The 21,103-nt window shown below is 39.9% G+C and overlaps 1 protein-coding gene across 1 annotated transcript; it reads right to left on the reverse strand.

Moving 5' to 3' along the window:
• Positions 1-3,472: 3,472 nt before the first annotated feature.
• On the reverse strand, positions 3,473-20,498 carry SLC40A1 (solute carrier family 40 member 1). The gene is made up of 9 exons (XM_068407835.1): positions 20,249-20,498; positions 19,913-19,980; positions 15,423-15,582; positions 14,423-14,538; positions 13,973-14,099; positions 10,479-10,721; positions 7,933-8,598; positions 6,483-6,779; positions 3,473-5,067 (listed from the first exon to the last, which is right to left on the reverse strand). Exons 1-9 carry the CDS (start codon positions 20,289-20,291, stop codon positions 4,898-4,900), a joined length of 1,890 nt encoding a protein of 629 aa, XP_068263936.1. The 5' UTR covers positions 20,292-20,498; the 3' UTR covers positions 3,473-4,897.
• Between the last annotated feature and the right edge of the window lie 605 nt (positions 20,499-21,103).

Below are 21,103 nucleotides of genomic sequence, written 5' to 3' on the forward strand. Positions count from 1 at the left end.
TGTTCCCTATCCAGTATGTGAGCAGTCAGCTGGCCCTGCCTAAACGTAGTGCCTTGCACTTGTCTACATTGGATTTAATCTTATTTTTTTCTGGACCACTTTATCAATTTGTTAAGATGTGCTATTGGCAATAGACATACAGCCGTATCGCACATCACATTTTTACCCACGTTCTCCAAGGACACAGGACTTACACAGTCACGCTGTTCTCTGTCACCTCCATCACTTCCCAACAAACAGTTTTTGAACCACTTGGTTAATTCCATCTAAGTGTCATGAAAGTTCTCAGATATTAACAGTTTTGTGAGAAGCAGCAGCTGGGTAGAAAAGTCTGAAACTGTTTCCCTCCTCCGAGGGAAAAGCCTTTGGCATGAGCACACGTCTCGTGTGTGCCGTTTGTCCTGTCCGCTGGCTAATCAGTCCCTGAGCACGCAGGGGCCTGTTCCACACGCATCGCTCCTGAGGATCAGGCAGAGCACGTGCTCTGCTTTGCTCTGCTGATAAAACAGAGGAGAGGGGAGCACTGCGAGGAGACCTCGTGGAAGAGCTGGCATGACACAAGACAGGGGTAGGAGCTGCACTTACTGCAGCTGGGTGTGTAGGGACCGAGGACACGTAACTAGAGAAAACCATGCTTTGTTAGTTCTGCTGCTCGAGGAAGAGCTTATTTTCAGACTGGTGTCATTGGGATGCGGATATCCTGTATATTGACTTCCCCCTGACTGGACAATGGCTTACCATGAACAAAGTGGGTGTGTTTTCTGAGACAATGTGTACAGCTTTAACAAGCATTTTGCTGATTTGGGGTTTTTTTTTGGTCTTAATGAGTTCTGCTTAGATACCTGCTGAAGTTCTAACAGCAGCGTCTACTATACATTCTCTTTCCCTTATCTGCTAAAGGAGGAGAATCAGGTTTTCTAAACGTAAGTAACTTCCTGTGCATTTACAAAGGATTAACAACTCTTAACTCTGCATGTGTCAAAACAGATTGCTCCATCACTCTATACCTAGAATAATAGTGGAAAGCATGTGGTTGCGTGCTTCTCTTGTGACCAAATGCAATAAAGTTTAACTAGAAAGAAATATTGACCTGCACAAGGACAAGCTTAAGTATTTGAAAAAGCATTATTGAACAGCATGCACTTTGTCCATGCACTCTGCAAGCCTTTAAGCAAACATCCTTGTTCATTTTTTTTTTGCCCTTCAGAGTTGCAAAATATAGTCTGTCTTATTTAGCAGAAGCTAGAGGCATAGTCTTACTCCAGGAATAAAATACTTCTAATCCTACAGTGATGCAGTTAGCAGCACCCACAAGCAGGAAAAAGAATGCGAGTACAGAGGGCAGGTAATAAGGACTATTGCTCTAATACTTATTACTAGCTTCTGTAGCACTAAGTAATTGAAAAAGATATGAATGCAGAGTACAGCACAATATAGTCCTGGGTAAGGCAGATAAAAAAGCATTATCATCTCCACAGTGCTAGATTTAGAAAAGACAGATCAATCAGTCGTACTCTTCTCTAGCAGAAATAATGTTTACTCTGGATTACTTCAGGTTTGCTTGTAATCTTGTATTGTTTCAAAGTTAGCAAGAGCCTATGACTTGGCATTGACTCGGTAACATCTGCTAGTTTTTAATAGTAAAAAGCAGTAGAAATTATTATTTTAAGTAAGTCTGGAATTGCCTGCTCATTTCTATTACGAAATGTTTGGTTTCTTTATGAAGCTTTACCTGCAAATGTGTAGATTAAGAGTTTAAATATATGCTTTGCAAAATTAGTTGCGTAGGAGGCTGTGAAAGAAGCCTCTATCCAGCGGGAAAGGCGTGTTAACACTGACATGAAAAGATGGGAACTTTGACAGAGATCACTGAGGGAACACTGAGCCAACTTAGGAAGGAAATGAGCTTGTTCTGCTAATCTGGGACATATACACCATATACTTTGTAGAAGCAAAGACAGATGTAACTGTAGTATTTTAAAACTACTAGATATGAACCTGCTTACTCTTTTGGAATTTCTACGAGACAGTTCTCATTAAACAAACAGAAACTAGTTTAAATTGAAGGGACTGAGTTCACTCTATCACTTTTTCCTTTAACAAGGTTCAATTTTCAATCCCCTATCATCAGTGCTCAGTTTAAGAAAACCCTTTTGAAAATAAAAGCCATTAAATATTCCAGAGCAAAATAATAAAATATGTAATACGCAATATAGGTTGCCCTCTGCAGGCAGGGCTGATATCTCAACTACCTGGTAAGCAAAGTAGTGCAACAAGCAAGTAAACAGAGGGGTAGGTATCTATCTTCAATCATTCTACCTTTGGTTGCTGAGCACTGAATTCCACAAGGTCTTAGAAAACTCAAAACTTTCCAAAATGTGAACACCCAAGTAAAGGAAAACAGTGAAACCAAACGGTAAACTGCAAAGAGCCTTCTTCAGTCAGAAGTGTTCTTCATCCATTGTGTAAAGTATACTAACAATACCATTCACAGTTCTTTTTCTTTGTACCCCAGGGGTGGATCAGTGTAATTACATTTTCCAGCCAGTATTGTAACACTTCCCTTAGTTTGTAAGTGGCAGTGAAGGAGGTGAATGAACATTCCTAAAAATGAAATTTGCTAATCTGACTTTTACACTGACGTTTTGGTAGCTCCTACTAAAGATGCACATCCCTTACCCTAATGCTACCAAGTCTGATACATGCAACAAAGCCTGTAGTTTTAACTCACCACATTCTAATTCCTACATAGGAATAACTAATTAGTACTACTAATAATTCTGATCCCCATAGGGGAATAACACGGTAATAACATACCTTTGTGGGTTGTCCCCAGCTATCTTTCTAGGAAAACTTCTAGTTCAAAGAGGAATCAGTTCAGGTAAACCCTAGTGAATGAGCACAGCATCCCTCCAAAGATCAATTCAACATGCAAGCATATCCTAAATACATTTAACAAGCAGCAGACCTCTATAAAATACTCAATTGAAGTACTCTTCAAGACTAAAATCAGAATATTAAAAGTTACAGCATTTCTTTGTGACCACTCTTATGCCAGGTGTTCTCACCTGCAGGTTGCTACTACAGAAGGCCATCATCTCAAATTCAGTATGGTAAAAAGACGACTGGGAAAGTAAAATCATTTGCTTTCTGTTGCTCAGCAAGCAAATACACAAAAGTGCTATATCACCAGTGCTGGGCCTGGGCTGAGGTTGTAAGACCACAACTTCACCTTCAGCTATTGTGTCTTAAGTTACCACTGTGGATGGTTAATAAAAATCAGTTCACTGAAGACAGAGCTATAGGATCACTGAAAGGCTTTTACTACACTTCTTGTTGGCTTCCTCCTCAATGCTGTTTGTTTGTGCTTCATGGCTGTTTCCATCCCATCAGTACGAAAAACCTTCATCTACAGTATCCATGCTAAATACAGCACACTGAGATACCCACAAACTGAATAATACACGACAAATACATTTTTATGCAAATTTATTCATTAGCTTTAACAATAGTAATACATAAATCAATACTATGTCCAGCATAAGGTTGTATAATAAAATATGCTATTCTGGTAAGATTGATTTCTAGTGCGTACATTTTAAGGGCAGTTTTCATCCAAATTGGACACATTTAACAAAAAATAAATAAATACAAGGCCAAAAATGCTTACTTAATGAAAGTCCTGCTAAGTAAGACTTCAGGCTCCACATTGCTTCAAAGCACTAATCAGTACAGGTGTCTGCATACATCTTAGACTTATACACAAATGGGTTGTGCTCAAGCAGCATACATTTTTAGACATCTGACTCAGACCAATACATAGATTTCCAATTTAGACCTCTTTATTCCTCTTAAAGTCAGCATTCACCCTTCTTTCTCTTTTAGGATTATCTTGCCTTCCAGCTGTGTATCTGCACATATGAATCCTAACAACATCATGTGTACAAAATACAAAGGTCCAATCCCCTCCAAATACTACTTTTTTTGTCTTGAGATCCAGACTGCACTACCTAGTGGAACTATTTATGAACAAATTGCTACTCAACACATAAGACTACCTTGCTCTTGGGGGGAAGTGGGGGGTAGGGGGTGAGGGTAGGAAAGACTTTGGGAACAGATGGGAACATGGTATGCTCCCAGCTCTATCTGTTATGTTTTTGGAGCTCTCTAGACTTCAGGAATACATCCCCTCTGGGATGTCTGGTGTTTAGTGCTACAGAATTAAGCTTTAGGCACACTGGGTTCTGTAGGCTACAGACAGCCCACACGAAGCTGCATTTTCAGCTTTGTTTCCCTGATGGCCAGTGAGTCCAATATATACAGTGGCATTCAAAGTGCAGTATAGAGGCATTCACTGACATTTGTGCTACCTTTATTTATATTCATCAACATTAAAATCTGGTCCCAATTTAGATTAGATACACATGAGAAAACATATTTGGCAAATCAGAGGTATTTTATTTACCGGTGTACTTATCACATACTGTATAAGCTATCCTTTGGGCATATTTATTCTACAAATCTAGATAAGCTTGTTTTATTTGTCTTCTGACTTCTAAATTCTGCTGATAGCAAAATTCCCTTTTCCTTGAGAAGTTACACTCAGGATTGAGTCACAAATTTTATAACTACTCTAATTTACATATTTTACTTTATTGTATCAAAACAAAACCCAAAAGCTTGGTCAAAGTATAAACACTTATAAACCTAGTGAAAACATCCCTGAGAAACTTTCAGTAACATAGTAGTAATGATTAGTTTTGGTCCATTAGAGGAGAAAAATCGTTACATCCAGTTATTGAATACCGAGGGCTACAAGTACATTGGATTCCCATGCATTCACTTTCACTCCTCTTATAAAATATTGTATCTGAGACAAAAGCCACTGGAGGTTTTTTTACATTCTATTTAGCTTGATATATAATGTAATAATTACGAATTCTAAGATGAATGGCCTAGATTCAGCCCTGGTGTCAATTAATGTTAAGCCTTTAATGTCAACAGAGTTCACACTTACATTCCAGGGTTGAAGTCTGGCAACATAGATGACTGTGTGAAGGACAGTACCTAAAATAAAAAAACCTTAAACGTTAGAGGATACTTTTCACAAGTCGCTGATGTGTGTTTTTACATACTACTTATTTTGCAAACAAACCTTTTACAAAGATTTAAGTTTAGAAGTCATACTGTCACACCATTGGAAAACTCAGAACACTACTGAGTTCAACTCTGCTGAGAAAGCCAAGTGCGTAGTTTCCACAAAAGTGCAGATATGGTTAATGACTAGGGAACTAGTGTGTTAGTACATGTGCAGGGTAAAAAAAACCAAAACAAAAACAAAAAACACAAGAACTTCTTGAAAAATCAGAGGGATACATCATTCTTCATTGCTCTGAAGTTGCTTTAGAGGGCCACACAGTCCAACATCTCATTGTTTTAGCAGTCTTAGAACAAAAAAAGAACAAAATTCACCTATATGTAAAACAGATAAATGCAAGTAATCCACTTTTTGACTTCATTTGCCTGGAATACTAATAATTTGCCAATACATCAGGCTTTAATAGGGTTTCTGAAAACAAGAGGATTTGAAAATAAACTAAAGCTGCTTGTACTCTGAGGCAAAAACTGTTAGCCCTAAACTTTATCTTTCTGTACCAGTACTCCTGACCTTAGTACTTTCTGCTACAAACCTGAGCAGACCTGTCATTTGCAATTAAAAAAGCCATGCTTTATAATGTTACATCAATAGCTTCTGCTAAAATGAGACTATGTTTTCCTTTATGAAGTGCAACAAAAGCATAATACAATATCTTGTACCTAGCACTCATCTAATTTGTAAGGAAACATGCAAAAAAAACCCTACAAAGGTGTTTCTGTAAAGTTAAATCCAAACAGATAGAATACTAAAAAGGTATTTCAGGAAAACATCAGAACTTAAGAGGCCACTTCAGGAATCCAAGAAGGATGTTTATACCAATTTGAGAAGACAGAGGAGCAGAACCATTCATAGGCAAAAACAAGAGGAAAAACCCCACAAAACCAAGTTCTGTATATCAAGGTATTCTGAAGTAACTAAAAAAAACCCCTCGTTTTGCTCAATGAGCACAGGAATTGTTCAGAATTCATGAACAAACCGAGTACGTATAACCACTAAACAGTATCACTGTGGGGGTCAGCAACAGAAATTCAACATTATTTTTGCGATCAAATACTAGATGTATGTCTTGTAGGGATCCTTTGAAACACCAGCTGTAAAGATCCAACAAGGCTGTCCTCTGCCAAACATGAAACATTTTTACAGGGTCACTGTAAGATGAATTTTAGCTCTCTTGGGACAGCTTCCCTAAACAGTTAAATTATGCATTCAACTCTAGAGAAACACCTTAAACAGGGTCACAAAAGCCAGTATATGTGTTTAACCATGATATTTGTGTAGCAAGTTAGTAATAGAAGTGGACCCTTTCAGACAGTAGATGTATTACCAGGTGAACTGTCAGAGACTGCTTTGGGATCAGGAGTGCAGCAAACAAAAAGTTGTTTTCCCAAGCTTTTTTGGGCAAATCTGAAGTACATTATGTGGCCCATTGCAACAAAAGACACAGAAATAAGCACCAATAAGCCAAAAGCTTCAGGATTTGGGGCCAAGATGACCATGATGAAGTGCAGCAAATCAAGAAGATAATTCATGGAGTTTTGGACACCGTTTATGATGCCTCTTTCAGATTCTACCACGTTTTCTTGGAGCAACTGTGTGACAGTCAAATCAAAGGACCAAAGGCCTACGGAGAGAAAAAACAGTTATCCATACAACTGGGCTTCTCATGGTAAGCTTTCGTTACTGGCACAATTCAATTCATACTTCCAAACACTCACTTCTGCCAAAAATGCATGGGACAAGCTAGCCTCTTGTCAGACTAGAGCGGATTTCACACTGACAGTCAAGAGCAATTTACTCTCCCTTTCCTACTATTTCCTGAAATAATACATACAGCTTGACATATTAACTTGCCTGTCACATCTTGCTTCAACATGTCTATCTAGTTAACAATGTTTTGCTCATCTGTTCCTTATTTAAATAGCTGGTTTATGCCTATTTACAGCGTATTCATGCTAGCTAGAACTACGAAGTTTTGTGTAAGATGTTTGCAAAAGTATCAAACATGTTTTAAGCTATGCGGAATCCATCCAGTGTCTCGGTTGACACTGGCTTCTATACTGTTTTAGCCCATTAATGATTCAGTTTTAAAAGTTTATCTTGCAAACAAGCTTAATACATGTGAATCAAGTATTTTATTCCTCCAAAATTCAGCAAAAGCTGCAAAAATTAAGAGTACAAAAATTCTACAGATGAGAGTTACTGTTCATTACATTTAAGTGTTTGACTGCCTCTTCTGTTGACAGATACTAATACTACACTAACCAGCAACTGCTCAAAAAATTAAGCTGTCATCCAAATCAAAGTTTCTGTTCTAAACTTTTGCTGGTCACAAGTTTAAAGATTAGACAATTTATTTAACGAACAGGTTAATTCAGTAAACTGCTAAGTGTGAAGGTTTTCATAGCAGATGTGTTTAGTTCTGTTTCCTATTAACAAATGGTTTTATTTAGTTTTGAAGGAAGATTTAGAGATGAGCGTTCCAAAAAAAAAAAAACCAAACAAGTTACATTCATCCCCAAATGTGGTAACTTTTCTCCTATTAGTGATATAGGAATCACAAGAAATTAGCACTGCAGCCTCTGCACTGGCAGTACTATTGCAAGATCATTTCAATTTTATGTAAAGTGTAATGAATTAGCCTTAGAAATGTGATATAACACTTCAACTGTAGCCTACAGTTCTAAACTCAAATTTTTATTTAGTTGACAGGCACTGTAATTTTTAGGATTAAAAGCAGTCAGTAGATCAGATTTTAATAGAGCCGTAATACTTACCAACTCTAGCAGCAATGACTCCTGCAAACAGGAGACTAACAGAGATCAAAGGCACAGGCTCAGGACTCATCTCTGGGTCGCTGTTAGCAGGAGTAATAGACCCGTTTAATAAGTTGGGCATTCCAGTTGCAAAAACCATTTCAGGCTTATCTTCTGGAGATGCTATAGTAGGTAATGGTTCACTTTCAAACAGCCTGGCACTGATGTCAGCAAATGGGGAAACAGTCAAATCCAGAGGACTTCCAGGCATGAATACAGAGATGGCACATAAGACCAGACAAGCAAATTGAGCAATCCCAGAAATAAGGCCCGTGCGAACCAGGCCGCATTTGCGACGAAGCCAGGTGAAAGCTACTGTTCCCATGATTCCAGTGACCGCCGAGGCACCCATCAGGAGGCTTAGCACAGAGCCACTCAAACCCTGAGTGTATGCATAGCCTGTAGTAATACAGTCAAAACCCAGAACAGTCATATACAGAAATGCAAGACCCATGCCTGCAAGAAACACTGGCTGGTTGTAGTACGCAACCCATCCATCACGAAACGTGATGAAAGGCTCAGCAATACGGGAAACACAGCTGACTTCCTTCTCCTCTTGGGGCTCAAAGCCAGTTACATCTTTCTCAACAATTAACTGCACTCCTTCAGCAGGTCTCATGTCACTCTCTGTAAACAGAAATGTAACTGTTAGATACACTCCTGCCTGGAAAGTGCGACATGTAAACTGCAAGACAATTGTTTGCAGTTAGTTAAGTTCATTGCTGCAGAAGTGCATCAATTAAATTCTGCAATCAACCTTCCTCTGATTACTTACACATTTTGAAGTGTCCTTAAATCCCTCCCGTATAGTAAGATCAAGTAAAGTTTATCCCTATCCATTTAAACTCCTGCTTATTTAATTAAACTGTGGTAGAAGAAAGCATAGCCTGTTGCTTTTCAATAGACTTGTGACTGAACGCTCCATTTCCATAAAGAAATTATTTGCTTAATGAATGCCAACGTTAGTCGATATTTTAACATACCTTTGTATGTTTAAATGCACTCAGCACAGAAAGTAGGGAATACTTAAACATCATCATTATCTCACGTCATGGTAGAAGAACCAAGGCAGAGATGCTTGCTGAAGCCTACCAAAGCCAAAAGCTTCAAAATTCAACTTAAAAAAAAAACTCAGACCATGCTCTTCTACAATTCCATTTTCACTCTAATATAGGAGAAAGGCACTTCCACTGGTCATAAACAAAAATCAAAAAAAACCCATAGCAGTATTTAGATTAGTAATGTGGATAGAAATTAGACAAGTATTTGGATGCCTGAGCAGTGTTTCTACACTGTCAAGTTTGAAAAACTCCACATACAGCAAGCGAGACTCATGAAGTATTTCTGCGACTTTTAAAAATGTTCTTCTGAAATCAGAATACTGCAATAGCAAAGATTAAGAGATGTTTCCTACATATTGACACTTGCTAAACGCTTCATTCTTCAGGAGCATTCAAGAGCCAGCTCCAAAGCTATGAGCCTTCTACGCTCTTTGTCTTGTTCCCCTATCCCAGGCTGCCATCAGCCTAGTCCAATAGCTTACTGGACCAGCTATTACCATAGTGGATCTGCTGGCTGGGAAGAAGATGTGTCTCCTGAGCACTTTTAATAGCAGCCCCCTATCTCACTATATATTGAGCAAAGAACAGATTGCTAGCTAGCTTTTGAAGACAAAACAGGAACTCTTTATAATCTTTCTTTAAAAAGAAAACCACAATATGTTGTAGCTGGGAGCCCATAGCTTGAGCTTTCAGTAGTATTCACATACTGCTATCTTCAAAATGGGAGAACGCTTAAGTTTTCTATTCTAGTATCTGATGTTTCAAATACTTCATAACAAAAAGTCTGCTTCTGAAACAATTTTCATTTCTGATATTAAGACTATCTAAAGTAATGCTAGTATCAACTCTAAGGTTCGTTATAGTCATAGCCATCTGCACTGCAAATCCCAGTTGTTCAGCTTGGCCAAGGAAGCAGAGTAGAAGGTCAAAGTAGATTTTTTTTTTTCTCCACCATGTCCTGCAGTATGTGGAACTCAGTGAAGCATGCCAGACTAGAAATACTACCACCTATTCTACAACCTCCTGAAAGCCTGTTAGTACTATGAGTAAGTAGAGATCAGTTAGCAAGAAAGAGTCCTACACAGGCTGTTTTGCTTATAGACACTACAGAGTGAAAGGCTTTGTCAGCTTATTAGCTATGGTATAGATGGATAAGGAGCATCCTCACAATTAACCCTAAATAACAGGGCAGACTTACTCTAAAGGATTAACTAAGGAGAGAATTCATTTTTTTGGCTGCATTTTATGGGATTCCTCAAATAGCTTCAAAGTATTGTTACTTAGACTCTCTGGTATCTTTATCCAACGCCTGAAACTTTCAAGCCATGAGTAGAAAGCTATATAGCCTCACAGCAGTGTCTGTAGAAGACAAAAGTCAACACTTCAGTTTGACTGATACAGTGAATACACCCTGGATTTGAACAGTTACTTTTGTGTTTTCAATACCTTTCTTTACATTCAGCTGTTTCAGTTCTGATTCTTCAACTTTCGCAGCTTTGAGAGCCAGAGTAGGGGTTTTCTGATAAACCTTCCAGAGCAGCAGGTATTCCACACACATTGACATCAGGTTCCAGCCAGAAATGAATCCACAGCCAATCATCGGGGAGCCAAATGTCATTATTTGACCAACAGCCATTGGGGCCAAGATATTGGTCAACTGATCAATTCTTCTTATTGTGGCATTCATATCTGTCAGAAATGATTTGATGATATGAAGCAATTGCTGAACACATACAGTGAAATATTCACTAACATAACTGAGAATTGCACATGTACACACATCAAGCTAAGAAGTCCTGCCCCAACTGGAAGCAATTCCAGCAGGAGCAGGAGTTAGACTGCCTACCAGGGCATCTTTAAAGTGTTCCAGTGTTTATTGGGACCAACCAAGCTGTCTGTAAGCCAAATCCCTACTCCTGCCAGTTTTGCCTGCATGAGGTCTTCCAGGTTTAGCATGCTGGGTTTACAGTGGAAGGTACTCCTGCAGGTAAAACTGTTAGTCATGAGATCAGATTACCCTTACATCCTAGTGACGTTATGGACTCCTAAGCCTATCTCTGTAACATTCAAACCCAGCATGCACAACTCTAGACATTAATAGGAATCTCATATGACGAAATTCTTTACAGTAAAGATAATTTTAGCAACTACTATCTCCCAATACTGCACCATGTATTTCTTAATCTCCTCTATTTACTTCTAGTAACAGGTGACCACAGTACCCACCGTGATAGCAGCAGACCTTTGAAATTGGCTTTAAATTTCCTTATCGAATCACATTGGTTGATGGCAGTTATAGGCATTTTCAGAACTTACTGAGCAAAGTCCTCACTCCTTTCTGTTCCACACTTTGATGTTTATGACCAAAACAAGCACTCCATCCTTGGCATTAATGCATCTTCCATTTGCTGGTAGGGTATGTCCCACCCTCCCCAATCTTATCCACTTTAGTGTCATTACACCCTCTGGGCTCCTATAGGTTTCCAATTAATGGTGCCATTGTTCCACTCTTACAAGTTGCTAGACGCTCAATGGTTTTGCACATCAGGGCTTCAGGCTGCTTATCAAACCCATTTTGGAGTCCTGTTATGAAATTAGAGCTTTTGAAGGGCAAGTGAAACTCTATACCAGTATGAAGCTGCTTTTTTTCAATCTGTAGAAAATTGTTCCTTGCCATTCAAAGAAATGCTTAGGTTATTCTATTAGAATTCAAAGTCAGTTCAGTGTTAACTATTTGACTGATGGTTAACTGAGTTAGATAGATACTTGCATAATATTTGGCTTTAGAAACTCCAAGAACTAAGCTTTGTTTTGAGTTATTTGGGTAGGGCTAATATTTCCACTCAGTAAAGGTACAAAGTAAGAGTGAATGGAAAAATTAATCAAGGACCACGAGGAAAGGGAAGCCAAGGCAGTTTTTTATTTGCCTGTTCTACCAACTTACTTAACTAAGGCTCCTCTTTGAGGAAAGGTAACAGCACAGAGGTGGACAACACTATACGCTGTAAAGTCAATGCTGGTGTTTTGGTTTTTAAGTTAAGAAATTTCAACAGTCTCCAACTTACATTATGATTAAAAATGTAACAACCCAGGCTGAATACCCTGGAAGAGATCTTTTTAGATCTAAAAGATCTGTTGAACTAAGGACTCAGTTCAGTGGTTTTTTTTGTTCTTAAGTGGTATCAGAATTTAGAGTTACCTCTTGCCTGATTTTTCAGTACAGAATATAAACTGTCATGTAATGCTGCCTGAGATCATGAAGCAGTACAGAGGCAGGACCGCCTCGCATGCAGCAGTTCTCTGCAGGTGCGGTCTGTACCTTATCTCGTGTGTAGTAAGTAGTACAGGGATTGGGGAGATGATTTGCTGAGTAAGATCTGACGCAAGAAGAAAGGTTAATGAGAACCATTAGAACTTTAAGGCTTTTACAGACAGATGATATTTTTCTACTTGTGATTCACACGCATAAGGTTAGTTAACCTGTACCACTGCTCTACAAAAGGCATGACCTAGAAAGGCACTGCAAGGTCAAAATAAAAGACTACGGTGGAAAATTTGTATACTGGGAAGTGAAAGCAAGACACTTTTAATGCATCTAAGAGCTAGCCACTCCTGGATGAGAAGGGGAAATAAGATTCCTTCATTGGAGACAAACATCAGGAATAAATCTGCAATATAGGATTCAACTCCCTAAAAGGACTCCGGCACGTCAACTGAACTTTACGGGCAATTTAGGCAGCTTCATACAAAATTAGAGCCCAGAATCTGAAATGCTCTCTAGGCCTGGAGGTATCTAAACTCCACAAGTGTCAGACTTAAAACTTTAGTCCCAGAGTTACTTCAGTGAGCTATAAGTGTCTTGGCAATGTTAAGCTGCTCTGTGCCTTGTCTGCACTTCAGTATCAGTTCCTCTATCTGAGGAGGCTTAAGTCCCCTTACAGGGTTGATTCAGAGCCCATATAGCCTGCCTAAGTTCATCACAAAAAATGCTGCTTCCCACACTGAACAGACAACATAGAACAGCAGCATAGCAAAGATCAATCATGCATCCCTTGGTGTGAATGGCCTTGTGGCTAGGCGTGCCCCCCAGCAAAGGGGAGTCAGGTTCAACGCATCCTTGGGGAAGATCCCAAACAACCTCTCACATCCAAGTAGTGTCATGACCACTGAGCTGCAGTAGAATTTGAGTGGGAACTCAATTCTCTCTCCCAATAACGCCATGCCACTGTGCAAGAAAAGGGAAAAAGGAGGAAAAATATTTACAAGGCCAAAAAGAAGATTAAGTCTGTAGTCTAATACCAAAGGTATTAGATGTCAAAGGAATACAGAGCTTTCGGTTCCAACTGAAGAAAAGTGTTCACAGCTTTGAGTCAGACATCTAATGCTAGAGAAATGCAAGATTTCAAATGTATCTGCATACACAGCATTTCCTACTGGCAGTTTCCTGATCCACCTACTTTACTGTTCTGGACTTCATTCTCATGTACCTCTTTCTTTGATCCCTATGTGAGGAACCCAGTTACGCAACAGTTTTCTGTTCCATTCCAGGGACCTAAAAATAAAGTATTGCAACACTTGGCTTTAAGTGCCTGGAAGTTAAATAGCTTTTCTATTAAACATTGGTTATTTGATTTAAGAGTGTGGTGTATGTTTATTTGTTCAGCAAGAATAAAGTTTTCCTGCCAAAGCTGCAGTAGGACTAAAAGGAGGACAAAACAAGTTTAGGGATAACTTAACTGAATTGTAATCACAAGAGTCATTTCTAATCTCAGTAAGCATACTCCAGAGCAGGTAAGATGAAAATAAAGGCTGCCCCTTTTTACCTGCTGTTTTCTCATAATATCGAACTCAAAGATGTGGTGGCTTCTGTAAAACTCTAGTCTAAAAATCAAGCTTGGAAAGTAAGACATTTAAGGTATTAAAAAGGCAACATATTTCACCTGCCAGTTTGCTTCTGTCTTCCCCTGCAACCACAACAATCCAGTCCCTCTGAATTGTGATCGCTGTGGCAGTGCTGGCCAAATTGGCAATATTTGCTATTGTGATAACCAGGATATAGCACATTGTCTAGAGAAATGGGGGGAAAGAGTTACAACATGAGAAAATTGTTGAAGGGAGATCTCCACTCCTACCCTGTACAACCAGAAAAGACACTTTTACATTTGAATCCACAGTTTAGTGTTATGCTTCAGACAAAACAAGACCAAGTCTACTCTACAATTCCTGACAGAAAACAATCACCGCTGTTTGCCCAAGTAGCTCAAAGTTTCATTTGTCAGTTTTCGGGAAGTCTAAACAGACTAGAGAGAAAAATAAAAATTTATCTGTCTCCCATGTTCCCCAAAGTTTCTTTGTAAGTTAATCCCTTATAAATAAATTCAAGCACTCACAAGAAGCCATCCATGGTATAAGGTCAAAAGCTGTGTCTTAAACAAGAAGACAATCATCAGGATAATACCACACAGGATGACAGACGCATTCTGTACAACCAGGGATGTCTGGGCCACTGTTTTAAATCAAAACAGAGATGATCAGTTATGAACATAAGAATGAGCTAACTATAAGCTTAAGAAGGTTATAATTAAGGAATATGCAGAGATTCTTTAAATATTTTTATTTTCTTATTCTCTCCCCAAAATGTAAGTGCTAAAACTATACTTCATATTAGCTTTTGAATCTTCCATTGTCTTAGAGAAAGAGATTAATGTCTGATATAACTTTCTAGCTTTTAACAATTCAGAGCTCTCAAACATGTACAGTCCAGGTAGGTCTTTTCTTAATCAAAAACCAAATTGTACCTGTTTAAATGCTGACACTGTTTTCAAAGGGGTAAAAACAAGACTTAGTTTGAGCCTCTAAAATTAATCTTTAGCATACCATGGCAGTGATGCTACTTTGTAAACTCTTGGAAAGTAAAAATGTGTATGAAGAGCTTGATACCATGTTACTCATAAAACAGACTAGAGCACACATTTAAAATATGTATAACGCAAATACAGTGCATGTTTACACTTAAGTGGAAGATGTTTATATCCAGACAGAATACAACAAATAATGTGAATGTATGTTAGTAATAGATTGTAAAGAACTTGGTCTGCAGCCTTTAACGTTATGTGCTTTTTATCTTTTGCATTTCCGCACATGTCTACATATCGTACAGGTTTATCCCAAGTACTGGACATATCATGACGTAAAACTGTCTTCCTCCTGTCTTTGACACTATCTTTGTATAATCATTACCACTCTGAAACACTACCCTTCAAAAAAAAAAAAAAGAGAGAGAGCAAGCCCTGTTCTCATATTTGACTTGAGGAGTTAACTCTATCAGCTTTATCTTTTTACATTAATTCGATCCATCCTTAAGTAAATAACCTGCTCTAGGCATCTAACCTTTGAGCCTGGAGTTCTTGTCCACCCAGTCTCCAATAATGGCTCCCAGGAGAAGAACTGATCCCGCCACAACCAGTCCATAGACTGCCGTCAGGAGTAAGCTGTTTCCATAAAGTTCAACCAGGAATACTGACACAGCGAAATGCCACATGCGATCTCCCTTTAAGAGTAACAGAGGGTACATACACAGCATTACTATTTGCACTTTGCAAGCACACAAGTTGACTATGTTACTAACGCCCTGACAAAAGTCTGTATTAAAATAAAGGTTTGTTACACAAGCAGGCAGGGGGAGAAGGGTGTTTGGGGTTTTTTTTTTTGTGCATTTTTTTTCTGCAGGTTTGGAGTTTTTGGTTTGTTTTTTTTTAATGACTACATCCTGTCACCATTGATTTTACCCCAGTATTATGAAGATCATGTGTCCTAATCAAGTGCAACATTACAGCTTCTAATACCACATCAAAAATCCCAGATATTTTCTATTATAATGTTACAGGACAGTCTGTTACCAGCCACATCCAACAAGCCTCAGAAAGCTTACATAGATACTCCAGCACAGATCAAATATTAGCAACAGATTTATTGATTACTGATACTATTCAAATAACTTTTCAAGACAGCAGTTTGCTCTTAGATGATCAAAGCTTAAATGGTGCTTTAAAACACAAGAGCCAGTCAAGCCAAAGCGTGTCATAATACAATTCAGGACAGACATGGGTAAATCAAGAAGGCGTTGCCCGAAATGTTAACTACAGTTTCTAAAGTCAATGGACTTAAGCTCTTTTTAATAATGTTAAGCATTGGCATATTACCGAGAGGTAGAATATCAGAGCTTGTTTAACCTATCACTAACTCATTCTCATTCGACTTATTTTAGTGCTTAGCATATCAAATTTTCGTGTTTTGATACCCCTTACTACAGAGGTTAGAAAAAAAGAAGCCCAAAATGCTAAACATGCCCAAGTAAAGTAATTTTCATACCATTCAAAGCATTTTTAGGTTTGTTATCAAACAGACCTGTGGCTTGCTAATGAATACATTGAGGTTTTTATGTTGTCACATCTCACTTTATTTTTAAACATATTGCAAGAAACACACTACACAAAATGCTCTATGTAATCAATAACAAAGCAGATTAATAGAAATCGTTCATACTATTCCAGGGCACACAGTTTGTTCAATAAGGGTCCCTAATGTTAGTCTTTTATGAACAAAATATGAAACTGTTTTCTTCTGCTGCCTTATCTTAAATAAGCAATCCTATGTGATACAGCAAATAGTACAAATTTCTGTGGACCTCAAATATTCTAAAGGGCTGGGGGAGGTATAACATAAAAGCACTTTTAAAAAGCAAAGTCTGCCAAATCTAACATATCATATAACACAGGATCAAGAGATACATAAAAAGCATACTACTGGGAGTGTCAAAATAATTGCAAAGTTTGATTAAAGTCTTCAATGTAGTATAGATGCACAAAAAGAATTTGCTTTTTAATGTTATTGAAGTTCTCTGAAGGAGGTTTTTTCAAACATTGCAATGTGTAAACATTCGTTTCCTCAACTATAGGCAGAAAAAAGTTTTGTGAGTTTTCTAACGAAAAGCAACGAAAAAATGCAAATATAAGCATGATCAGCTTAGATGTGCCCTCTTGTAGATAATAAACCAGTTTTCACTCTCCAGACACACCTAAAGTCTTCTGTAAAACACGTTCCACTTTTGTTCCATGGCTAGTGGAAATATATAGGAAGTATTCCAGCAATGAAAACACAGGGATGTAATTTCCCAAGTCTAGCATTCACTTAATATGACCTGAGGTACCTCTTCACTCAGTTTCACTTAAAATGCATGCAGGTAGATTAACTCAGTTTTGATTAGCCTGGGTAACAGTTCATTAAGCTAGAAAAATAAGCAGAGTACTTTCACATTAAAATTTCATAACAGAAGTTTGGGTTTTTTTTTTCCTTTTTGCAGAGATGTTTCAGTTACTGAACTCTGACAAGACAAAAAAGGCATTAAAAAATGTAGGTATGTGAAAGTCAGTGCCAAGCACTACTGTCAGAGTGAAAAACCTGATCTCACTTAAAACTCACAGGAATATTCCTTTGACTCCAGAGGGATCATGATTTTGCTATACAGTTCATTTAAGGAGCCTGTGAACTCTGTTCAACCTTATCCAACGCATTTACCCAGAGTATTTTGATCAGGCCAATCCACACAGATAATATTTGGGGTAACTAAAGCTGTTCCAACCTAAAAGCATGAGTTTCTTTCAAGAATTAAAAACCATGAAGAGCAAGTAATGATAAATAGTGTCACAGAAGAACAACATTAGCAAATTACAGAGGTTTGAAGCAGGTTTGTAATTTCAAGCTAAGACCTACTGCAATTTAAACAGTAAATATTGCCTTCAGAAATGGGCAAACCCTTGATTATATATACTTAATCCCACTTTAAAATGTCTCAAAATGTAGGTATTTCAAAATAAGTAACTACAGCTGTTTAGCCTCACCATCCTTTTAGAGATGGTTCTTGCTCTTCTGTCATAATTATCCTTCTAATGATCTCAGACTGAACATATACGATCCCATCTCAGAACTGAAGCCAACAAGTTCAGCAGTAGCCAGGCTACTCCCCACTGACAGGCCTCCTGAGGTCTGAGTGGCACAGATAAGGCTGGGAATTTGCAACCAACCTGCAGGCCTGGCACCCACAAGGTGAACCCACTTTCATTCTCTTCTTTCTTTACTGCCAAGTGATAGACAGCAGTGAATTAAAAACATAAAGGCAACAGCATAAGGTCTGAGACTCCAGTTCAGCAGTGCAGTCCAGCCTATTAGGATCACTGAGGCCAAGCACACATTCAAATGCTTTACTGAACAAGAGCCTAAGACACAGCCTAGACTTTGTTCAAATCTGAACATTTGTGGAGATGTGACGCACTTAATCATTTACAGCTTCTCTCCCTGTTTGGGAATGGCTTAGTCACACAGAAACCAAATTAGCGCTCCCAATTACAGCAAAACCACATTTGTATTAGGTTTTGTATTGTGGACATAGCCATTTTAGAACAAAGATAATCTATTACTTTGAGTTCTGAAGATTAAGGTGCTTGTTTATTGTTCCTGTTAGCAAAAACATTCAGACAACAGGAACACTAAAGCTTAGCAGATAGAAAAGGTGCAGTCCTGTGCCCGGTTCTGTCAAAACAAGCTGTATTTCTGTTGTTTCAGCAGGTTTGGTTGGGTTTTTTTGAGTCAAGATTTTCCAGCACAAAAGAAAACACACTGGAACAAGGAGTATACTACTAATATTGCTAAACAGCTGACCAGACACCTTGCAGTCTAATGTTTGTTATGGTGTGTGACACTGTTTTCAAACTCTGCTTTGTCACCTTTACTCATGTACTCTGAGAGCAGTCCCACTGCTGAGCTCTGAAGCACTGGTCAGGGAGGAGCAAGCCAGGCTGGCCGAATCACCAGTCAGGCACTTTGTGGGCATCACTGACAAAAACTGCTGCAAGTAACAACCCTGGCCTCTGAAAAGCAGTGAAACAAACAGAAACATCACCACTCAGCTCCTTCAGTAACATTAATAATTGCTAAAATACTGCATTTATTTAAACAAGCATTTAATACCACTTAAATTCTTCTTCCATGAACAGAAACATCAATATGACCTTTCAGGTCAGCAAGAGCGAGGAATTGCCCGAGTTAGGCGTGCAACATCGTAACTGTATATCAGCCATTTGTTCAATGCTATACAAAGCACACACTACACCAGTCCAACTGCAGGACTAAAGACAAAACAGGGAATATTAGGGAGGAAACTTTCCACTTCTTTGTGAGTCAAGGCTCTGGATGGAGACTTAAGATTGTATTACAAGATACATACATTCTTAATTTTATTATATGGAATAGAACCAGATTTACTATTTAAGATTTTTTTAAGTGTTTTCAAGTGAGTAAAAACTGGTGTAGTAAGTTACTTTAGTACAGAAGCATTTCATAAGACAAACATTTTAACAGAGACATCTCCTGACACTCTCAACAGGTTTGCTAATGAGTGGCAGTAATGGGTCCATTGTAAACAATGAGTATTTCCCATTAGTAAGTAAACAAGTCCTTCAACTACATGTTGCAATGGACTGTCTTTTATTCTGTATTGGACTATGTTTCATTTCTCTCACTCAGAACTTACTCTACAAGGAACCTCACTGGTTCCATAGTTACTTAAAAGCATAAAAAGGTACAGAACCAGGCCCTCAGGAAATTAGGTACTGCACTACTCTGCACTAATGAAAACTGAAACTGTTGCAACATACCATGTAAAGATTATGCAGACTTTTAACAGCAAGGTGTTGTAACGAGACCTCTGTCTTTGTGGTGCTGTGCTATTCTGTGAAAATTTTTTAGAAAGTACGGATAATGTTCAGGTAAGTCACAGCTAGATTAATAAAATCCTACTTCTACCAGGTCAATAGTTTACTTACCCAAGTGGACAGTGCATGCCCGAGATACAGAAGAAACTTTGCAGATGTAAAATAGGCAACCACAGATCCTAAGTGAGAAATAAGAAACAAACGCTAAAGGAGATTCGGGCACACACCGGGTACTACTCGCTGCCGTGCGGGAACCCCCCGGTTCGCAGAGCGAAGCTGCCACCGCGACACGCCGCGCTCCGGGGCGGCGGCCACCGCGGCGGAGCCCACCCCGGGCGGGCAGCACCGCGCAGCGCCTCGGCGGGGCCTCTCACCCCCCGCCCCGCTCGCCCGCGCCCGGCAACCGGGCGGGAGGCGCCCCGGCCGCCCCCGCCGCCGCGCACTGACCGCAGCACCGCCGCTCGCCCGCCGGCTCCGCTCCCCGCGCCATGCCGGCCCGCTCAGCCGCTGCCAGAGCCCGCTGCCGAGAGGAGGCGGGGGGACGCGCGGCTTCGCTCCGTGTTGCCTTCCCCGACTTAGCCAGCACTGTAGCTGAAGTCGGAAAGCCTTGGCCTTATGCGCCGCGGGCGGCTGGGCGCGCTCCGCCGCGGAGGGGCCGAGCGCCCTGCGACGCCCGGCTGGCGCTGCGCTCCCCCGGCTGCCGGAGGCTGCGGGCTCGGTGCTCCGCCGCGCACCGCCCTTTGTAGGCGGCCGCGGGCACCGCCCGGCCCGGCCCGGCCCGCCCCGGGGGCGGCCCCCGCCCGGCCCCGCCCGCGGCCGGGGCAGCCGAGAGCAGCGGCCCGGCGGGCAGCGCAGCCGCCCGGCCCCGGGGCCCGCTTGGCCGCCGCGGCTCCCGGCAGTCGGGTACTGGACCCCAGGCAGCCAGGAGCCCCGCTTAGAAATCGTGACAGCGTGCCTTCCGTATGGCGTGCCGGGAGCGAGCTTCGTCCGGGCCGGCTCTCTTTTGTTGCCTTTTTATTTTATGACCTTTTAAAACCGTGAAATTCTTGAGTATTCAAATCCAGGAAGAAGCTGGGGTTGTAAGATAAGCACCAAACATCACAACACTATGGCTGAAACACCTGCAAATAACAGTGCTCCCTATTCATAGCTTTCAAAAAACAAAACCAGGTACCAAAATTTAAGCTCTTTCACAGAAATAACCTTCTGTTCTAATGAAGATGGTGCAGAATTCACTCATTTGATGCTGGCTCAGTTGCCTGCTTCAGATCAAGTATCCCAGTTCCTACTGTAAGTATTTTT

The sequence above is a fragment of the Nyctibius grandis genome, chromosome 9 (genome assembly GCF_013368605.1).
Source record: "Nyctibius grandis isolate bNycGra1 chromosome 9, bNycGra1.pri, whole genome shotgun sequence".
NCBI classification, from domain to species: Eukaryota; Metazoa; Chordata; class Aves; order Nyctibiiformes; family Nyctibiidae; genus Nyctibius; species Nyctibius grandis.

What these genes read in the sequence shown, in the direction of transcription:
- SLC40A1 (XM_068407835.1), bottom strand. Translation starts at nt 20,291, where the DNA reads ATGGCGCGGGGAGCGGAGCCGGCGGGCGAGCGGCGGTGCTGCG. An exon ending in TATACCATGGATGGCTTCTT is followed by an intron (nt 14,100 to 14,422) that starts GTGAGTGCTTGA and finishes CCATTTCTCTAG; the next exon opens with ACAATGTGCTATATCCTGGT. An exon ending in ACAGCTGAATGTAAAGAAAG is followed by an intron (nt 8,599 to 10,478) that starts GTATTGAAAACA and finishes TTCTGTTTACAG; the next exon opens with AGAGTGACATGAGACCTGCT.